This window comes from Macaca mulatta, chromosome 9, assembly GCF_049350105.2.
Source record: "Macaca mulatta isolate MMU2019108-1 chromosome 9, T2T-MMU8v2.0, whole genome shotgun sequence".
Taxonomy (NCBI): Eukaryota; Metazoa; Chordata; class Mammalia; order Primates; family Cercopithecidae; genus Macaca; species Macaca mulatta.
This window is the reverse complement of record NC_133414.1, coordinates 107625316-107647514: the sequence shown is the minus strand read 5'-3', so window position 1 is coordinate 107647514 and position 22199 is coordinate 107625316. Positions and strand designations below refer to the sequence as shown.

The 22199-nt window shown below is 43.5% G+C and overlaps 1 protein-coding gene across 15 annotated transcripts in view; it reads left to right on the top strand.

The window, feature by feature from the left end:
• ALDH18A1 (aldehyde dehydrogenase 18 family member A1) overlaps nucleotides 1-22199 on the top strand; it is a 50065-nt gene extending 27866 nt beyond the window's left edge. For 11 of the 15 annotated variants that reach the window (XM_077946910.1, XM_028826693.2, XM_077946908.1 and 8 more), the window contains 11 exons: nucleotides 20-144; nucleotides 926-1070; nucleotides 1707-1780; nucleotides 3675-3768; nucleotides 8068-8288; nucleotides 11540-11677; nucleotides 13986-14181; nucleotides 14281-14402; nucleotides 16725-16911; nucleotides 17852-17947; nucleotides 21185-22199. In XM_077946910.1, coding sequence (XP_077803036.1) covers nucleotides 20-144; nucleotides 926-1070; nucleotides 1707-1780; nucleotides 3675-3768; nucleotides 8068-8288; nucleotides 11540-11677; nucleotides 13986-14181; nucleotides 14281-14402; nucleotides 16725-16911; nucleotides 17852-17947; nucleotides 21185-21366 — 1580 coding nt within the window. In that variant the 3' untranslated portion in view covers nucleotides 21367-22199. Of the gene's footprint in view, nucleotides 1-19; nucleotides 145-925; nucleotides 1071-1706; nucleotides 1781-3674; nucleotides 3769-8067; nucleotides 8293-11539; nucleotides 11678-13985; nucleotides 14182-14280; nucleotides 14403-16724; nucleotides 16912-17851; nucleotides 17948-21184 lie in introns of all 15 variants that reach the window. The other 4 variants (XM_077946906.1, XM_077946903.1, XM_077946907.1 and 1 more) reach the window with 1 other exon arrangement.

Sequence of the window (22199 nt, the reverse complement as noted above, 5' to 3'; positions counted from 1 at the left end):
ACTCTTGTCTATTTTTTAGGCCTTTTTGACAGCCCCCCGGGGTCAGATGATGCAAAGCTTATTGATATATTTTATCCCGGAGATCAGCAGTCTGTGACATTTGGAACCAAGTCTAGAGTGGGAATGGGTGGCATGGAAGCCAAGGTAAGAATCTGGTACCTTAACTGCCTATAACAATTTTAAAGCCCAAACTGTATTGTATCCTTTTTACTTTTGTAACTATTTGGGGGTTAATGGTTCAGATAGTAGGCACATACACACTTAAATATGTACATACCTAAATATAGATTTATTGAGTGTTGCATTCCAACATTTAGTTATGTCTGTGTCTGTGGGTTTTTTTCATTAATATTATATGAACAGTGTGTTCATGTTGTAAACTCTGCAAGAGCAGGGACTATATATTTTTCATAATTCATAAATCTCTCATTTATCAGTTCAAATATTTCTTGATAAAATCTTTCAAAAATTTTGTCCCATTAATTATTCTTAGAAGTCACACCCCTATGGTACAGCATCACATGTATCAACAGCACAGATGAGGACAAGATCCCCACTTAGAAAAGCTGAAAGTACTCAAGATCAGACTCTGGTCAAACCCCAGCCTGTTGGTCTCCTTAGTTGTTTCTAAGTTGAGGTACAGTAAATCAAATGTAGGAGTTATGAGTCCCATACTAGGGAGACTGAAGAGAGAACAGACTGGAAACAAAGGATAGGTTGGCTTACCTTTAAGTAACACATGCCAAGGTTGAGCTGGAAAGTGTGTAAGCTGTAATGTGTTTTTGGAGCTTCTAAGCTTTTAAAAACACATTTCGTATACTTAAGTTGTTCAATATCAACTTGTATTTTATATCTTTTTGCAAGTTTAAAATGTGGGTGAGTAGGTCTGAATCTCATGTTTGCTGGATCTAACCTGTCTCATTAGGTGAAAGCAGCCCTCTGGGCTTTGCAAGGTGGCACTTCTGTTGTTATTGCCAATGGAACCCACCCAAAGGTGTCTGGGCACGTCATCACAGACATCGTGGAGGGGAAGAAAGTTGGTACCTTCTTTTCAGAAGTAAAGCCTGCAGGTAAATAGTTCTTCATAAGGTCCCAAGTTCTGTGATAGGAACTAGTGACACCTGGCTTAGTTAGAGATCACAAAATTGATATGCTAATATTTCGAAATACGGCATTATTTTGAGCACTATTTGCAAAATTGGATTTTGCTTTGCTTTTGTGAAATTCTGTCTAACCTGCCTAGGTAGGCCTATTCTCTGTACAATCACTCAGTTAAAGTATATAAGCATTGATTTTCTCAAGAAACATTTGCTAGGCCTATGTTAGATGCCAGGTAGTAATAAGCACTAGAGATGCAAAGATGCATATGATATAGTATGTGCTGTCGAGTGTTTACAAAGGACAGAATTACCTCATAATCTGCATTCAGAAATGTAAACACATTAAAAAATATCGCCGAAGTGGAATTCAGAAGAATTCTAGAAAACTTAAAATATATCGTCTACCCCAGAAATACAGGCAAGTTCTTATGTTTATGCCCAAGTGAATCTGGCACATTCTTTTGCTATTTTATTGGTCATACTGATCCCCTGTGTGAAACAAGCATCATGTGTTCCTTCTGTGGGCGTGATGAGCCTGTGCAAGTGCTGGCAAAGTGAAAGAGAACTAAGGTGACCAGGACCTGATATTTGCACATATTCTTGCAGGCCCTACTGTTGAGCAGCAGGGAGAAATGGCTCGATCTGGAGGAAGGATGTTGGCCACCTTGGAACCTGAGCAGGTAATAACCTTAGCTGATAGTATTGTTACAGTTTTCAGAGTGAGTCATGCTGTATGGTTACAGGAGTCAAACCTGCTAACTCCGTCTTTATTCCTAGTGAGCCGTAGAGTTATCTGAGTTACAAGTCTGATTCATATTTGCTCTGCCTTTTTTCTTTTTCTTAATTTTATTTTCTCTTTTATCTTTTATAGACAGAGGCCCAAGATAACTTTTCATCACTATGATGTTTTGATCAAAAGCATTATAAAAATGATGAGATTAGGAAGGTTACCTAATTCTGCCACATACTGGGCATGGAAATGTGGGAAAATTACTTATCCCAACCCATTCCAAATCCCCTGACTTGTCTGGAAGATGGGAAGCTCGAGAGCCTGCTGCCTAGTTGTAGCCCTGACCTGTCTGGCATGAATTAGTCTAAGTAGCAAACATGATGAGGCTGGAAGTGGTGAGGAGGTCAAGTGGAAGCTGGGAGCTGGTCCCCCAGGGGTTATATTGTCGAGGATGGATTTCAGAGTAAGGATGTATATGGGTTTATACTACTGAATCCTTTGGCCTGAGAAAAGAGAAAGTAACTCCAACAGCAGAGAAAGGAAAGCAGAGGAGGAGCCTAGCTTCCCTTTCAAACCACTTCCCTCTACTCCTCCAATAATCAGCATACTGATTTGCCACGTTTCCTAATCTAGCAGGGTCAGGTTTGGGGTGTCTTCAAATACCTAGGACTGAATTTTTTCACTTTGATTAAATGCTTTAAATAAATAATTTACGAGGAAGAACCAGATGTAAAAACTTACCTGGAAATAAACCAGTTAATGATATTAAATAAGTAAGACTCGGCCGGGCGCGGTGGCTCAAGCCTGTAATCCCAGCACTTTGGGAGGCCGAGACGGGCGGATCACGAGGTCAGGAGATCGAGACCATCCTGGCTAACACGGTGAAACCCCATCTCTACTAAAAAATACCAAAAAAAAAAAACCTAGCCGGGCGAAGTGGCGGGCGCCTGTGGTCCCAGCTACTCGGGAGGCTGAGGCAGGAGAATGGCGTAAACCCGGGAGGCGGAGCTTGCAGTGAGCTGAGATCCGGCCACTGCACTCCAGCCTGGGCGACAGAGCCAGACTCAGTCTCAAAAAAATAAATAAATAAAATAAATTAAAAAAAATAAGTAAGACTCTATGTATCGTGTTACTTCAAAGTCCTGGCCCCTGTACAGTTACATAATCTCCTACAGATTATACAGCCTTTTTTTTTTTTTTGAGACGGAGTCTCGCTCTGTCACCCAGGCTGGAGTGCAGTGGCCGGATCTCAGCTCACTGCAAGCTCCGCCTCCCGGGTTTACGCCATTTTCCTGCCTCAGCCTCCTGAGTAGCTGGGACTACAGGCGCCCACCACCTCGCCCGGCTAGTTTTTTGTATTTTTTAGTAGAGACGGGGTTTCACCGTGTTCGCCAGGATGGTCTCTATCTCCTGACCTCGTGACCTGCCCGTCTCGGCCTCCCAAAGTGCTGGGATTACAGGCTTGAGCCACTGCGCCCGGCCAGATTATACAATCTTTTACAGATTGTATCCATCATGCCCCTTCCCCGCCTCCTTTTTTTTCCTTATGACTCCTGATTATTATAATTAGCCATGGTTTGCTAATTATAATAATCAGGAGTCATAAGAGAAAAAGAAAGAGGAAAAGTGAGAAGTGACTTAGGGGTTGGCAATGAGAGAGGAAGGAAGAAATAAGGGGAGCAGTGGTGGGAATAAGTGACGGGAAATCAGGAGATTTCAGTCGGTGGTGACCTTGGATGTGGGAGCAAGGCCTGGCACTCTCAGAAGAGTAGGTTTAAAAACTGTGGTGTGCATTCTTCTTGGATTAACAGCTCTGTTTTTTTAATGGTGTACCTTTCTTCTAGAGAGCAGAAATTATCCATCATCTGGCTGATCTGTTGACGGACCAGCGTGATGAGATCCTGTTAGCCAACAAAAAAGACTTGGAGGAGGCAGAGGGTAAAGACCAGACAATTTAGAGTCAATGTTATGGAGGGGTGTGGGTTATTTTGGTTTTTGGTATTACTAGTAATTCTTATGTCTGCCTAAAGATAAGGATTGTTATAAAAGAAATTGTACATTATATATCATTTCCATTGTGGTTAGGTGGGTGATCGGTATTCTTCTTCCCCAGATACTTTAGTATAATCCCCAAAGGAACTTTTTTCATTCCCCGCAGGTCACAAGCTGTGGCTACTATGGCAGTCAGGACAAAAAAGAACAAGATTGAGAACACCACTGCTTAAGACATTCAGCTAATAGCTAACATTTATTGAGGTCTTTCTGTATTGACAGGCACTGTGCTAAGGGCTATACAGTCAGAATGTCATTTAATCTTCATAACATAGTGCCTCTGAGATAGCTGCTACTTATTATCCCCATTTGACAGAGAAGGAAACTGAAGCTCAGAGAAGTGTCACTTGCCCAAAGCCATATGGTCAGTGATGGACCAGGATTTAAACACAGATGGACTGTACATGTGAAAGAGTTGTAGAAATAGTTTGTGCAGCCTGTGAAGAAAGATGGCTTGTTTCTTAATTAACCAGTCTTTTGTCTTCGCTAAGTTAGCACCAGGTGCCATTCAGAAATACCCTTGAGGTGCTAATGGTAAAGTAAGATGTTAAACTCACATTGTGAACACCTAGAGATGTAGCGTGTCAGGGCCCTGACTCTTTCTCTTCTTTTTCTTAATTCTGTCCTTTCCACCTTAAAATAAGAGGGATTGATTTTATGGGGTTTTGAATTTCCTCTGCATTATCTTGAACATCATATTAATGGTGTTTGTTTCAAGAAAATTTTGCAAGGTTCAACAACATTACTTTCATTCCTTAAAACATTTTTGAACCATTGTTTTAGAACCTCCTCTAGAGTTTACATCTCATTTTTATAGTATTACAAAACATACAATAGATTTTCAGAACTGGAAGAAATATTTGATACTATCCACTCATTAATTTAAAGTAAAAGAATTAAGACCCACAGAGAGTAAAGCTGTTGTTGCCCGAGGTTCCACAGCTTGTTGTTGGCAGAACTTTGACTCCTGATCCCAGCTGTACGTCTCTGAACATGCGTAAGGACACACAGTGGGTTGAAAACAAAGCCTTGGGTATACATGAGCATGGCTTAGCAATCCCAGTTCAGGGAATTTATCCTCAAAAACTATTTCTAAAGAAAATAGGTCTTTAGGCCAGGTGTGGTGGCTCACGCCAGTAATCCCAGCACTTTGAGAGGCCAGGATGGGTGGATCATCTGAGGTCATGAGTTCGAGACCAGCCTGGCCAACATGGTGAAACCTCATTTCTATAAAAATACAAAACTTACGGCTGGGCGCAGTGGCTCACGTCTGTAATCCCAACACTTTGGGAGGCCGAGGTGGGTGCATCACCTGAGGTCGGGAGCTTAAGACCAGCCTGACCAACATGGATAAACCTCATCTCTACTAAAAATACAAAATTAGCTGGGCATGGTGGTGCATGCCTGTAATCCTAGCTACCCAGGAGGCTGAGGCAAGAGAATCGCTTGAACCCAGGAGGCGGAGGTTGCCGTGAGCCAAGGTGGCACCATTGCACTCTGGCCTGGGCAACAAGAGCAAAACTCCGTCTCAAAAAAAAAAAAAAAAAAAAAAAAAAGCCGGCCATGGTGGCTCAAGTTTGTAATGCCAGCAACTTGGGCAGCTGAGGCAGGAGAATCACTTGAACCTAGGAGGCAGAGGTTGCAGTGAGCTATCGCGCTACTGCCCTCCAGCCTGAGCAGCAGAGCAAGACACCATCTCAAAAAAAAAAAAAAAAAAGAAAAGAAAATAGCTCTTTATCTAAAGATTTTTAGAGCAGGATTTATCACACTGAAAAACTGGAAACAAGCTGAGCATTTAATAACATAGGTGTGGTTAAGTGTGTTCAGCTGTATCAAATTAATGGAATATTTAGTAGTAATTAAGATAATTTTTGCAACATGGAAAATGTACTTGGGTTGTGAGGTGAAATGCTAGGATGTAACATTTAACATACACTATAATTAAAACTTGTTTTTTAGCATATGGGGAAAAGTAAAGAAAATTAATTAATTTGTATAATTGGTTGGTAGAAAGATGGTTTAATTTTTTTTTCTTAATATAAGGTCAGTTGCTTCCCCCCAAGGCAGAAATCTTTTTGTTATTTTATCTTAGTGGCTGTGACTGTAAAAAAAGGAAAGGGAAAATTTTTGTAATCTCAACATTGACCACAGTAATGATTTGTGATATATGATTTCAAATGGTTTTCCTGAGTATATGCATGTATATATATGAATATGTACATACATGTTTGTGCGTGGAGAGAGGGAATCACACCATGTATACTACTGTTTTTAAAGAAAATTCTGGGCCGGGCGCAGTGGCTCATGCCTGTAATCCCAGCACTTTGGGAAAGGCCGAGGCGGGCGGATCTTCAGGAGATCAAGACCATCCTGGCTAACACAGTGAAACCCCGTCTCTACTAAAAATACAAAAAATTAGCCGGGCATAGTAGCAGGAGCTTGTAGTCCCAGCTACTTGGGAGGGTGAGGCAGGAGAATGACTTGAACCTGGGAGGCGGAGCTTGCAGTGAGCTGAGATCGGGCCACTGCACTCCAGCCTGGGCAACAGAGCGAGACTCAAAAAAATAAAAAAATAAAATTCTACCTATGAGCTTGCCATAATTCTATTTTTTTTTCGGCCAAGTGTGGTCGCTCATACTTGTAATCCCAGCACTTTGGGAAGTGGAGACAGAAGGATCACTTTAGCCCAGGAGTTCGAGACAAACCTGGGCAACATAGTGAGACCCCTATCTCTACAAAATATGTTTTAAAATTGGCCAGGCGTGGTGGCTCATGCCTGTAATCCCAACACTTTGGGAGGCCGAGGCGGGTGAATCACGAGGTCAGGAGTTCAAGACCAGCCTGGCCAACATGGTGAAACCCCATCTCTACTAATAATACAAAAATTAACCGGGCATGGTGGCACACACCTGTGGTCCCAGCTACATGGGAGGCTGAGGCAGGAGAATTGCTTGAACCTGGAAGGCAGAGGTTCCAGTGAGCCGAGATTGTGCCGCTGCACTCTAGCCTGGGCAACAGAGCGAGACTCCTTCTCAAAAAAAAAAAAAAAAAAAACATGTTTTAAAATTAGCCAGCCATGGTGATACATGCCTGTAGTCCTAGCTACTCTGGAGACTGAAGCAGGAGGATCACTTGAGCCCAGGAGTTCAAGGCTGCAATAAGCTATGATTATACCACTGCACTCTAGCCTCAGTGACACACTGAGACCCTGTCTGTAAAAGAAAAAAAGCAAAAAAGTTTTCTTTTTTAAAATTCTATTCTCCTTCCCAAAATATTTAACATTTTATTTTAGAAGAAAACATCTTTGTTGGTTCTGATTATAAAAATAATGCACTCATTATAAAAAAATAAAATAATATAGAAAGATAGATTATTACTTTTCTGGATGCATTCCAGATTTCTTCCTGTGCACACATATATGGACAGTGTTTGATAAATAGGATCATATCGTACATGCTGTTGTATAGTTTGCTTTTTTCGTAGACTATATCCTAGATAGCTTTCCATGTCAGTGAACCTAGGTATAGTCTTTATAATAACTGAATTATAAACCATTGTCTGAATATTTAGGTAGAATTCAATTTCTCAGTATTACAACAATGTTGTGGTAAGTATCCTCGTTATATACCTGCCTGTTCATACAAATGATAAATTTCTGGAACTGAAATTGCTGGGACAAAGGGTATCAGGGTACACAGCTTTACATGATGCTATGTACTGCCAAACGGACGCCTAAGAAAGACAGTCTAAGTGGTATGTCATTGTCTTCCTGAGTCTGTTCCTAATGCAGTCCCACATGTTCAGTAAAACATCAAGACATATCAGTTGGGCCAGGCACTGTGGCTTGCACTTGTAATCCCAGCACTTTGGGAGGTCGAGGCGGGCAGATCACTTGAGGTGTGGAGTTCAAGATCAGCCCGGCCAACCTGGTGAAACCCCATCTCTACAAAAATGAGCCAGACCTGGTGGCACATGCCTGTAGTCCCTGATACTAAGGAGGCTGAGGTGGGAGAATTGCTTGAACCCAGGAGGCGGAGGTTGCATTGGGCCTAGATCATGCCACTGCACTCCAGCCTGGGCGTCAGAGTAAGATCCTGTCTCAAAAAAAAAAAAAAAGACGAATCTGTTGGTAGCTGCAGCCTGCCAGGTCTGCTACTTCATCATATCCTCTTAATGGCTTTTCAGGGAGACTTGCAGCTCCTCTGCTGAAACGTTTAAGCCTCTCCACATCCAAATTGAACAGCCTGGCCATCGGTCTGCGGCAGATCGCAGCCTCCTCCCAGGACAGCGTGGGACGTGTTTTGCGCCGCACCCGAATCGCCAAAAACCTGGAACTGGAACAAGTGACTGTCCCAATTGGAGTTCTGCTGGTGATCTTTGAATCTCGTCCTGACTGCCTACCCCAGGTGTGTATATACCCCAGGTGAATAAATACCCTGCCACTGGGGGCTGGTGCAGATATTGGAGGAAGAATATATATGTGTGTGTGTGTATATATATATATTTTTATTATACTTTAAGTTCTAGGGCACATGTGCACACCGTGCAGGTTTGTTACATAGGTATACATGTCATGTTGCTTTGCTACACCCATCAACTCATCATGTACATTAGTTATTTCTCCTAATGCTATCCCTCCCCTAGTCCCCCACCCCCTGACAGGCCCCAGGGTGTGATGTTTCCCGCCCTGTGTCCAAGTGTTCTCATTGTTCATTTCCCACCTGTGAGTGAGAATGTGCGTTGTTTGGTTTTCTGTCCTTGTGATAGTTTGCTGAGAATGATGGTTTCCAGCTTCATCCATGTCCCTGCAAAGGACATGAACTCATCCTTTTTTATGGCTGCATAGTATTGAATGGTGTATATGTGCCACATTTTCTTAATCCAGTCTATCATTGATGGACATTTGGATTGGTTCCAAGTCTTTGCTATTGTGAATAGTGCTGCAGTAAACAGACATGTTCATGTCTCTTTATAGTAGCATGATTTATAATCCTTTGGCTATATACCCAGTAATGGGATCACTGGGTCAAATGGTATTTCTAGTTCTAGATCCTTGAGGAATCGCCACACTGTCTTCCACAATGGTTGAACTAATTTACACCCCCACCAACAGTGTAAAAGCATTCCTATTTCTCCACATCCTCTCCAGCATCTATTGTTTCCTGACTTTTTAATGACTGCCATTCTAATAGGCATGAGATGGTATCTCATTGTGGTTTTGATTTGTATTTCTCCGATGACCAGTGATGATGAGCATTTTTTCATGTGTCTGTTGGCCGCATAAATGTCTTCTTCTGAGAAGTGTCCATATCCTTTGCCCACTTTTTGATGGGGGTGTTTTTTTCTTGTAAATTTGTTTAAATTCTTTGTAGATTCTGGATATTCGCCCTTTGTCAAATGGGTAGATTGCAAAAATTTTCTCCCATTCTGTAGGTTGCCTGTTAACTCTGATGGTAGTTTCTTTTGCTGTGTAGAAGCTCTTTATTTTAATTAAATCCCATTTGCCTATTTTGGCTTTTGTTGTCATTGCTTTTGGTGTTTTAGTCATGAATTCCTTGCCCATGCCTATGTCCTGGATGGTATTGCGTAGGTTTTCTTCTAGGGTTTTTATGGTTTTAGGTCTAACATTTAAGTCTTTAATCCATCTTGAATTAATTTTTGTATGAGGTGTAAGGAAGGGATCCAGTTTCAGCTTTCTACTTATGGCTAGCCAGTTTTCCCAGCACCATTTATAAAATAGGGAATCCTTTCCCCATTTCTTATTTTTGTCAGGTTTGTCAAAGATCAGATTGTTGCAGATGTGTGGTGTTATTTCTGAGGCCTCTCTTCTGTTCCATTGGTCTATATCTCTGTTTTGATGCCAGTACCATGCTGTTTTGGTTATTGTAGCCTTGTAGTATAGTTTGAAGTCAGGTAATGTGATGCCTCCGGCTTTGTTCTTTTTACTTAGGATTGTCTTGGCAATACAGGCTCTTTTTTAGTCCCATATGAACTTTAAAGTAGTTTTTTCCAATTCTGTGAAGAAAGTTATTGGTAGCTTGATGGGGATGGCATTGAATCTATAAATTACCTTGGGCAGTATGGCCATTTTCACGATATTGATTCTTCCTATCCATGCTCATGGAATGTTCTTCCATTTGTTTGTGTCCTCTCTTATTTCGTTGAGCAGTGGTTTGTAGTTCTCCTTGAAGAGGTCCTTCATATCCCTTGTAAGTTGGATTCCTAGGTATTTTATTCTTTTTGTAGCAATTGTGAATGGGAGTTCACTCATGATTTGGCTGTTTGTCTGTTATTGGTGTATAGGAATGCTTGTGATTTTTGCACATTGATTTTGTATCCTGAAGGATATATTTTCAATACTGGAGATAAGCTTCCCAAAGACAGTTGTGTGTGTGTGAAGGTCTTTTAACAAAAAAAAAAAAAAATTTTTGAGACTTTATTCTCAGGTTGTTCTTGAGGTAATATATGTTCTTGATTCCTCCAGTATCCTAAAGTAGTTGTTCATATGTCCATTTTAGAGCTGGAGAAATTGAACCTCATAGAAGGTAAGATTCCTGTCACACTTGTAAGGTGCAGCTGGGACTGTAGCCCAAATCAACCTACCATACCACAGTGCAGGAGCAAATTTCCAAATATCTTAGCCTGTGGTTCACTTTGTTCTCTGACCACAAGTCTCTGATAGCCTGCTGCTGTCATTCATGTATAACTGGCTTGACCCGTGTGAAAAGGACACCTTTATTGTCAGCGTCATTGATGGCTTCCTATAGGTACGTCTGTTAGGAAAAAGAACTTTCAGTAGTTAATGAAAATTAGAATACAACGCTCGGCCAGGCATGGTGGCTCATACCTGTAATCCCAGCACTTTGGGAGGCCAAGGCAGGTGGATCATGAGGTCAAGAGATTGAGACCATCCTGGCCAACATGGTGAAACCTTGTCTCTACTACAAAATACAAAAATTAGCTGGGTGTGGTGGGACCTGTAATCCCAGCTACTCAGGAGGGTGAAACAGGAGAATCACTTGAACCCAGGAGGCAGAGGTTGCAGTGAGTCAAGATCACGTCACTGCATTCCAGCCTGGCAACAGGGCGAGATTCCATCTCAAAAAAAGAAAAGAATGCAACCCCCTTTAAGCAAGTTGACATATCACAGCCTCCTGTTGAGAAAGCATATATTAAAGTTCTTGCCAAGCAGCTGTGCTGGGAAATACAAGGTGTCATTAGAGAGTGGCCCCACTTTATTACCCTAAACTCCCTCCCTGAATTCTGGGAGCGTTTCCCCCACTGGACTGTCCTATAGGATACCAGCTCTTTCTTTGCACTAGCCCCGAAGTCTCAAAGGGAAATTCTATTTTAAAAACAAAAAACTAGCACCTCTTTACTATAAGACATAGGTGACTGTGGAATCTGGAATGCTCTGTGAAGGGTACTCTCTGACATCCCCTTACACCAGTGTGTTCACCAAGGGGCTCCCATACCACTGAGGCCTGTCATCAATCCCTGGCTGATGCTGGCTCACTACCTCTCTGGCCACATACCTGTCTTGCAGAAATGCCCCAGTGATGACTTAGCACACAGAAAGAGTGCTTATGAATGCTAACATCACTGTTGCTATTACTGTTTGTCCCCTTTGATCCACTGCTCTCCCTTTGATCTGCAGGTGGCAGCTTTGGCTATCGCAAGTGGTAATGGCTTGTTACTCAAAGGAGGGAAGGAGGCTGCACACAGCAACCGGATTCTCCACCTTCTGACCCAGGAGGCCCTCTCAATCCATGGAGTCAAGGAGGCCGTGCAGCTGGTAGGTCCCTGGGAATGCACCAAGTCAGGCCCAGAAGGGCCAGGTCAGGTGTTTGGGAATTTAAAGCAAAACTTAGGCCACACAGAGCCAAGACTACAGGCAGACTTGACACTCCAGCAGGCCTGTGAGCCCACAGACTTTAGGCCATTCTACAGAGCCAGATGGGTCCTCAGTGACTTAGGAAGGCCCCTGCCTTATAGCTGCATCTTGGCACTATTTATTTACGAGGATGTCAATTAGACCTTCATTTTTTGGGTCACAAGGCAGCAGGAGTACCAGACCTAGAGTGTGAGGCCTATGTTCCTGTCATTGGCAGAGTGATCTAGGGTAAGTCAGATGAGAAACTTTACAAAAGTTTGTCATAAACTGTCATGCAGTGTGTTGAGTATCAGATCATGCTGTTATCGCTATTATTATTTAAGGGCATTACTTTAACTGACCATTTCTCATTCTCTTCAACTGTCAAATGAAGTTTGATAATAATAGCTACTACTTGTTGAGTACCTACTATGTGCAAGGCTCATTTTATCCATTAATTCATTTGATCGTCACAACAGTCCCATGAGGAAAATATCATTAATTATTAGACTCATTTTCTACATTGGGAAAAACAGATTCAGAGGTAAAGTAATTCCCCAAGAGTCACACGGTGTGTGATAGAGTTTAGATTTGGACCTAGGCTGACTCCAGATCCTTTTTTTTTTTTTTTTTTGTGGCTCATTTGCTCCAACATTCCAGGATTCTGTTGGCTACTGGGAGAATGTCTACAAGCCTGCTCATTACACACTCAGTGACCAGAATCTGGTTTTTTTCTTATGCCAACATAGTGGTTGGAAAGAGCATAGATTTTAGGGCTTCAAATCCCAGCTTTACCACATCCTAGCTTACACAGGTGCCCTCCCTCCTTTTCTTCCTATTGATGTGTAACATACATAAAGTATACAGATCCTGTGAACAACTCTGTGACTGTTCACACACACACATATATAACCACCAGCCACATCAAGATACAGAACAGCCCAACATCCTAGAGGGCCCCCTGTGCCCTTCCCAGTCAATATGTAGCCCCCTTCCCCACAAACTACTTTTTTGACTTCTGTCACATTAAATTACTTTTGCCTTTCTCTTTTGAGACATAGTCTTGCTCTGTTGCCCAGACTGGAGTGCAGTGGCACAATCTCAGCTCTTGGCTCACTGCAGCCTCAGCCTCCCAGGCTCCAGCAGTCCACCCACCTCAGCTTTCCTAGTAGTTGGGACTACAAGTGTGTGCCTCCAGACCTGGCTAATTTTTGAGGTTTTTTTGTTTTTTGTAGAGACAGAGTTTCACCATGTTGCCCAGGCTGGTCTCGAACTCCTGAGCTCAGGCAATCTGCCTGCCTCAGCCTCCCAAAGTGCTTGGAATGTGCCACCACGCCCGGCCTTTTGCCTATTCTTGAACTTTATATAAATGAGATCAAACAAAACACACGTTTATGTTGCCTGTCATTCCTTCGTTATGTCTGTGGCATTCATTCCCATTGTTGCATCTAGCAGTAGTTTTCTCATTTAATCGCCATGTAGTGTTCCGTTTACCTGCATGCACTACAGTTCATCTTTTCTTCTGTTGATGAATATTTAGGTTGTTTCCAGTTTTGGGCTGTGAGGAATAAAGTTGCTGTGAACATTCTGGTACATATATATATTTGTTGTAAAAGTAATATGACCATATGGAGAAAAATTAAAAATCAAGAGAAAACAAAATGCCCATAATCTCAGTATCCTCACACAGGCTCGTTAAGTCATTCCAGTCCACATCCCAGGGTAGAAGTTGTCATCAGAAGTCATGAGAACCATGACTCCCTAGCAAGACCAACCCAACATTTCCTCAATGCTGTGAATAGAAAACCAACAGAGCAGCCACTCCCTTTTGTGATCATGGCCTGAAGTAGTGTACTGCATTTAACCTCCATAGATACCCCTTTGTGCTCCTTCTGGCATTTTAAAAATTGTCTGCCCAATATTATGACTAGCAGTACCCTAGTGCTGCCTTCGCTACTTGATGCTGAGCTCTTTGAGGGCATGTCCTGCATCCTGCGTGATCCGTGATGTGGAGCACAGCACCGAATATATAGTGTTTGATAAGCATTTGCTGGACAACTTTTTGGTTCCCATGATCGGGAGCTTAATTTTGTTTTTAGAAGAAGTTTCACAGTGTCTCACTTAGTTCTCAGAATGTACAGATGTTTATCTGTAAAAGAGAAGCTGCTATTTTCATATTTTGTGTGGTCAGAAGATGTCATCTTTATCATTTTCTTCTTTCCTTCTAAAGGTGAATACCAGAGAAGAAGTTGAAGATCTTTGTCGCCTAGACAAAATGATAGATCTGATCATTCCACGTGGCTCTTCCCAGCTGGTCAGAGACATCCAGAAAGCTGCTAAGGGGATTCCAGTGATGGGGCACAGCGAAGGGATCTGTCACATGTATGTGGATTCCGAGGCCAGTGTTGATAAGGTCACCAGGCTAGGTGAGCTGGATGGGGTCTCCTCTTTCACAAGGGGGAAATATTACGTCCTCTGCAGCTCTGGATCATATTAGTGGAAACAATTCTTTGCTCATCTTTCAGTCAGAGACTCTAAATGTGAATATCCAGCTGCCTGTAATGCTTTGGAGACTTTGTTAATCCATCGGGATCTGCTCAGGACACCATTATTTGACCAGATCATTGATATGCTGAGAGTGGAACAGGTGAGTTCCACAGGACTAGTACATTACTTCCTGTCTTAGAAGCCTGCGGAATTAAACCAGGCATAGCCATACCACATAAGGCAGTTTAAGAAACAGTATTTTTTAATATCTCCTATGTACAAAGTTCCATGCTAAGTACAGAGGTGAGTAAAACACAACCCCCGCCCTCTAGTAGTTGAACCAAACCAATACACAAATAGCTTTATTACAAAGTGGAATGTGTTGTGTGCTAAAGAGGGTTCAAAGGTAAGACAGACCACATGGCACTATGCTGACTGAACTGTTTCTGGCAACCTTTTGTTCACCTATCAGGGTGTTCCCAAACGTATATTATTTTTTGAATTTGATTTGAAAAGATGGTGCAGAAATGTTTCAAACCAAAAACTTATGTACGTTCACTGCTTGCCCCCAGTGTCTTTGGTTACCAATATTAATGTACTTAATGCAGTGATATTTGGGATTCAGTAATTTGTAGAATGTCTCCCTGGATTATGTTTTACCATGTTGTTAAGGTTGTAAACAAACCAAAAGCCAATTAATTTCAAATATAAAGTTGTGCTGTGTCCTAAATTCATGCCTGCAAGAAAATATAATAGATGCCCTCAAGGCAGAAATGGACAGTCTGTTAAACTCTCTGCATGGATGCATTTTAAGCTTTAATTTCTGATGTCACAGTACACTTTCAGAATTATATAAAGCAGCATGGCAGTAGAGAATGTGCTTATTGGCCTTGGTTGCTTTGACTCTGAGCATGTGTCTCTTCCCTTCCATCCTTTGACTGGAAAGGAAGGCTCCAGTTAGCTTATAAATGTGGCATGGTCCCGGTGAGAACTGGAAAGAATTGTTTTGAAAATGAAACTGTACTCCACAGATTACAAGGGAGTTAGATCACATGATCATTCATGTTTGGGGGCCTTACTTTACTTTGGTAAGGAAGCCTGTTGGTTGGGCACCTGTGTTTGCCAAGCACCACAGTGAACTGGATTAGACAGGAGGAAAGCTCTCCTTTAGCCAGGACTAAACCCTGCCCCTAGACCTAATTTGAACACACCAGTGTTATCCTCAGTCATTAAAATGAGGATGGCCTTGAAATTCCAAATCAAAATGAGTCACTATGTGTACTTCATCCAGCACTAATGGATGGCATAAAGTAAAGCCAGAAGGATGGCTTGCACAGGGGTGGGATTCCAGTCTCCAAGGAACACAGAGGAAGTGAGATCCCAGATAGGAAACAATGGCAGGGCCTTGGGACTCATGAGGATAGGGCAGACACCACTCATAACTTGAGCCAAGGCAAAAGCTTGGTCCCAAAGAATCAAGGCATGAAGCCTGTCCTGGGGATGTCTCAGAGAACAAGGCTTAAGTGGGATCCAGCTTGTGATTGGGGCCCTCAGTGACCAGCCTCAAAATACTTAAATTCCTCCAACCAGAAGCAGGATTAGAACCAGAGCCTAGGGCTGAGCTGAACCTAGAGGTGGGGCCAGAGTGACACAGTTGTAAATCAAATGAGTAGCCAGAGTTTGAGGTGCTGAAACCAAGTACTAGGTACCTAACCAGGTACCTAACCAAGTACTGCTTACCTCTAAAGCAAACCTGGGACTTCGCCAGGGTACAGGGAGTAGGAATGTTTATGTGGCACCTCCCTCTTTCCATGCGAGTCCAGTGCCTAGGTACCATATGTAGGGACTGGGATCTTTATTGTTAAGTATTCGTTTTAGTAAAATACCAGAAGTCAAGGCCTTATGTTGATAACCCACTGAATGCCTTGCACATTCTTTTTTATTCTTTTTTTTTTTTTTTTTTTTTTTGAGACGGAGTCTTGCTCTGTCACCCAGGCTGGAGTACAGTGGCACGATCTCGGCTCACTGCAACCTCTGCCTCCGAGGTTCAAGCAGTTCTGCCTCAGCCTCCCAAGTAGCTGAGATTACCTGCCACCATACCCAGCTAATTTTTTAGTAAAGACGGGGTTTTGCCATGTTGATCAGGCTGGTTTCGAACTCCTGACCTCAAGTTATCCACCCATCTCAGCCTCCCAAAGTGCTGGGATTACAGGCGTGAGCCACTGTGCCCGGCCCACCTTGCACATCCTTAACGTTCAAAGGTTTCCTGCTTCAATCCCTGTTCCAACTGCCTTGAGGGCCCTTTGCTTGCAAGTGGCCGGTCAGATCATGCTGGAGGGAGGAAAGTAGGACTAGTTCTGTTGTCGAGGCCACAGGAGCCACTTTGGGCTGTGGTTTTACAGGCTCACCTTTCTGTTCTATCCTAGAGCTTGCTTATTTCAGTTGTTTTTTTGTTGTTGCCCCTGGACTTCCTCTGTTCCAGGTAAAAATTCACGCAGGCCCCAAATTTGCCTCCTATCTGACCTTCAGCCCCTCCGAAGTGAAGTCACTCCGAACTGAGTATGGGGACCTGGAATTATGCATTGAAGTAGTGGACAACGTTCAGGATGCCATTGACCACATCCACAAGTACGGCAGCTCCCACACGGATGTCATCGTCACAGAGAACGGTCAGTGTCCAGATGCTTCCCGCATAGTGTCTGCCTTTGCTGCTTTCTCATCCTGCTCCTCTTAGCCCCTCTTGGCCTGCAGAAAAACATCATTTGAGTAGGCTTATGGTAATGCTTAGTAGTGGTTGCATTTGGTACTTTGATGTCACAGCCGGAGGAGGCGGGGCAGGGATGATTAGCTCTGCTTTGAAGATGACTAACCCTGTCAGCGGCGTTATCATTTAATGCATGCAACAAATCTTACAAAGTAGTTAAAATAAACCCATTTTACAGCTGAGGAAACCAAGGCCCAGGAGATTAAGGGCAGAACCAACTCTGCACATTCATTCATTCATTTATTCCACAAATATGTATGCAGGGACACTCCTGGGTGTCAGATACTGGAGCCTCTGTGGAGGATGCCAGTAGGGCCCCCTCGAGGAATTTACAGTCAGTTAATTGGGGCACCAGAGCAGTGCCACCCATATTAACAGCCAGCACTTACCAAGCACTCACTGTGTGCTAGGCACTAGGATGAGTACTCCCCAGGTGCTAACTCATTTCATCCTCTCTACAACCCTATCAGCTAGGTAATGTAAGTCCCTTTTCACCCAGAGAGTTTTATACACCTGCAGAAGGTCACAAAGCTGGTGGGTGTACAGCTGGAGTTCAGGCCTAGGCATTCTGGCTCTGGAGCCCATAAGTTGGAAGTTTTGGCAGGTCACCTGCATGGGAGATCTGGATTCCAACCCAGTCTTTCCACAACACTGTGATTGATGAAGCTGACTTGTCTTCTCCCTGTTGAGATTTTTCACAAGCCTGAATATTTAATATGTGAGAACACATGGGGAGGCCCAGTGGGGACCCAGACCTTGCCCTGATCTGTCACCAATGAATGGCTGGAAACGGGGATGTTCGCTGGGTATCATCCTGACTTGGTTTCTCTTTCTTTACCCTGCAGAAGACACAGCAGAGTTCTTCCTGCAGCACGTCGACAGTGCCTGTGTGTTCTGGAATGCCAGCACTCGCTTTGCTGATGGCTACCGCTTTGGACTGGGTAAGAAAGACTCTGGTTGGGGAGAAAGAAGTTCCTCTTGAAGCACTGTGTGGTCCAGGGGTATGTTGAGGTGGGGGAGACACCTCCCCTTGACTCACATGCTTGGTCAAGATAAGAGAGAGAGATAGGCTGGGTGGGCATAGTGGCTCACGCCTGTAATCCCAGCACTTTGGGAGGCCGAGGCGGGTGGATCACCCGAGTTCAGGAGTTCGAGACCAGCCTGGCCAACATGGTGAAACCCTGTCTCTACTAAAAATACAAAAAATTAGCCGGGCGTGGTGGCAGACGCCTATAATCCCAGCTACTCAGGAGGCTGAGGCAGGAGAATTACTTGAACCCGGGAGGCAGAGGTTGCAGTGAGCCCGAGATTGCGCCACTGCACTCCAGCCTGGGGGACAGAGTGAGACACCATCTCAAAAAAAAAAAAAAAAAACAGACTTCTGGCAAGGTAGAATTATCAGGGAGAATAATTAATGAAACCTCCCATGAGTTGGTGGAAGGCCTATCTTCTAAGCATTTCACATGCTAAGAAGGCAGGTACTTGTATTTCATTTTTCATAGAGGGAGAATGAGATTCAGAGAAGTGTAGTAACTTGCCCGAAGTCTCACAGCTGGCATTCAGACCCAAACTTGTGCAAGTCCAAAGCCTGGGTTCTCCCGCTACAGCATGGGCAGACTGCAGCCTGCCTTTTTGCATAGGCTGTGCCAGAGGTACATGCTGCGTCCCTTGAGAGCACTCCTTTTACAGACTTATTTCACCCACAGCCAGGTTGCCTCAGAGATAGGAAACCCCACAATAGTAGGACAAAAGAAGGTACCGTGGGCCTAAGTACCAGGATCAAAACAAACAGGCCAGCCGGAAGCACAAGGTTACCTTCTACAGCAGACTTTGAAATAAAAAGCTTCAGAAGGACATTTCTCTCCCCTTCCATTAGGTATAAAATCTCCAGCCCTCTGTCGTGTTGGGGTTATTTGGACAGTCTCTGGTTTTCAGGGGTACCAGTATATAAAACTCCAGAACAGGCACAGTGGCTCACGCCTATAATTCCAGCACTTTGGGAGGCCAAGGCGGGCGGATCACCTGAGGTGGGAGTTCGAGATCAGCGTGACCAACATAGAGAAACCCCATCTCTACTAAAAAATACAGAATTAGCTGAGTATGGTGGTACTTGCCTGTAATCCCAGCTACTCGGGAGGCTGAGACAGGAGAATCGCTTGAACCTGGGAAGCCGAGGTTGCAGTGAGCCGAGATCGCACCATTGCACTCCAGCCTGGGCAACAAGAGCTAAACTCCATCTCAAAAAAAAAAAAAAGAAAGAAAGAAAACCTCCAATAATACATTTATGACACGTTTTCTGAATATTTGAGAATTATTTCAACCACTCAAAACATTTTAGGCCACGTGCAGTGGCTCACACCTATAATCCTGGCACTTTGAGTGGCTGAGGCAGGAGGATCTCATGAGTCAGGGAGTTCAAGACCAGCCTGGGCTACGCAGCAAGACCTCCTCTCTACAGAGATGAAAAAATTATCCAGGTGTGGTGGCGTGAGCCTGTAGTCCCAGTTACTCAGGAGGCTGAGGCAAGAGGATCCCTTGAGCCCAGGAGTTCGAGGCTGCAGTGAGCTAAGATGGTGCCACTGTACTCCAGCCTGGGAGAGAGTGAGGCCCTATCTCTATAACAAAACAAAACAGAAAGACACACATTTTAATCCTTCTGAACTTTTTGAGTAGATGATCTGCCTGGAGAAATAGTTCTCACCGAATTGTTAAAGATTATAAAAGGGAATTTAACTCAGTTATTCTTAGTCATTATACTCTTTATTTTTAGTTCCCCATTTCTTTTATGTTGGGATTTGATGTAATTATCACATCACTTGCACTGATCTTTATACTCCATGTACTTGAAAAAGAAATAGCAATATATTTTTAAGGGCTGGGGCACCCAGCATTCAAATGAAAATCCAGGATGAGGGAAGAACAAAAGACCATTTCATTGTCCTTCCAACACCAGCTCAGAGTGAAAGCTGGTTGAGTTAAATTCCTTGTGAAATGCATTAATGACAATAGAGATTTTATTGAGCATTTACTACATTCCCAGCACTGTGCTAAATGTGTCACAAGCATGCTCTCACTTCATTCTACAAAATGAATTCTTTTTCCAGATGAAGAAACTGAGGCATGAAGTTAGGTAGCGTGTCCAAAGTCATGTGGTCTCTATGCTATTGAACCAGAATCTGAATCCTGCTGGTTTCACTCTCCTTGCCAACCACTACCCCAAGCACATCCCACCCTCGCTGCATTTCCTACTTGCTCTTCTCTCTGCCTGCAGCACCTCTGTCTGGTTTTCTCCAGCCAGCTCCTTCTCACTGTTCAGGTCTCAACCAAAAGGCACTTCTTTAGGGAGGCTTTCCCTGACCACCCTTCCCAGCGTGTCCCTAGCTCCACCACACAGCCTCTGTCATAGCACCCATCACTGCACTTGAGCACCACAGGAGACTATTTACTCACCTGTCCTTTGGCTGCCTCGCCCACTATAATATCAGCTCCACGAAAACAGGGCCTTGTATCTATTATTCACCACTTTATCCCCAGGGCTCAACACAGTGCCTAGTACATAGTACATGCTCAGTAAAGTGATAATGAGGGAACCCTGCCTCCACTGTATACATTGCAGAACACCAAGCCAGGCCCAGGAAAACCCCTGACGTTCCCTGGGTCTGAGCTGGGAGCAAGAGGAAAGTGAATGAACAGTAACCCTTTGATGTATTCAGTAACTGTCTAATGAGTCCCCTGTGCTAAGACTTCTAGGGGATACCAAGAACACGTCCCTTTCTTTCTAAGATTTAAAGAGTGTTTGAGGAGGAGGTGAAACCATTTTGGTAAACGTTGTCGTACCCCCAAAACATGCTCAAATGTCAAAATATGGTATGCAATTCAGATGCTAAACTGATACCAGAGACAGCACTTGTATTAATAGCATTGTCAAAATGCACTGGGGATAAAATACAGAAGAGGGGTTCACACACAGTTTCACGAGAAGGGGTGTATCATGATTTATAGTAATTGGAGGACATGTTTATGGGAACAGGATGACTCCGCTGTCCTGGGGAGGATGGGTGAGGAGTTAGCAGGAAGAGAGGGTACCAAGTGAGGGGAAAGCAGCAGGGTGGGTCTGGAGCATGGACAGGAAGCAGAGGCTGGGAAAAGCTACATCTTTTATTCATGCTTTTTCACAGGAGCTGAAGTGGGAATCAGTACATCGAGAATCCATGCCCGGGGACCAGTAGGACTTGAGGGACTGCTTACTACTAAGTGGCTGCTGCGAGGGAAGGACCACGTGGTCTCAGATTTCTCAGAGCATGGAAGTTTAAAGTATCTTCATGAGAACCTCCCGGTTCCTCAGAGAAACACCAACTGAAAAGAGCCAGGAAAACCCGGGAATGTTCCAAAGGTCTTTGCAGTTAAACTTGTCTTATCTCAGGAGAGAGCCCACTCTTGTCTCCCAATTCCTGGTAGGGTCTGCCTGTTGGAAAGTGTACTTGGATGCTTCTGGGCTCCGTTTGGCAATAGCAGTCTTGGCTGATGGGCGCAGTCTGGCTCCCAGCTCACCCCCTTTTTTTTTTTTTAAAGTAAGAAAATAATTGCTACCAATAGAGACTTTGCCAAGTCCAATTATCTTCTAGGATTGAAAGGTGCATTTTCCCCATATAAAAGGCGAGGAAAATCCATGGCTGCTTTGTATTACCTCAGTGAGTTACAGCCCCCCTTGGCATTTAGTTGGTACTAGAGCCAGTCATCCTTAACAAATCTTTTCACATTTTATTTCTTTCACACATAGTCATCTTCAAAAAGGAAAAAGATTTGGAATTTTAGAAGAGGGGCAACTCTTCTTTTTAGCATTCTCATCAGAAAGTCACAAAAATAGACGGAATCATTTCCACTGGGAAGATTGACCTTTTGTATTTATTTGTGGGGTAAATTAACAAGCATTCCAGATGCTTGCAGCTTCCTGCATCCAGGAGATGCTGTGCTCCCCGTGATGCAGCTGGAAGCTGAGCTGCAGACAGGAGGTGCGAGTTTCAGGATGCTCCCCACTGAGCCGGAGGAATATCTACGGCAGTGATGCTTGAAATTTTTGTATGAATTATTTTGTCGTCCTACCCGTTTCCTCCAAAACAAAAATTAGAGGATTATTTTAATACTTTGGATTCTTCCCCCCTTTTTGAGAAATAAAGTTTTTTATGAAAAGCC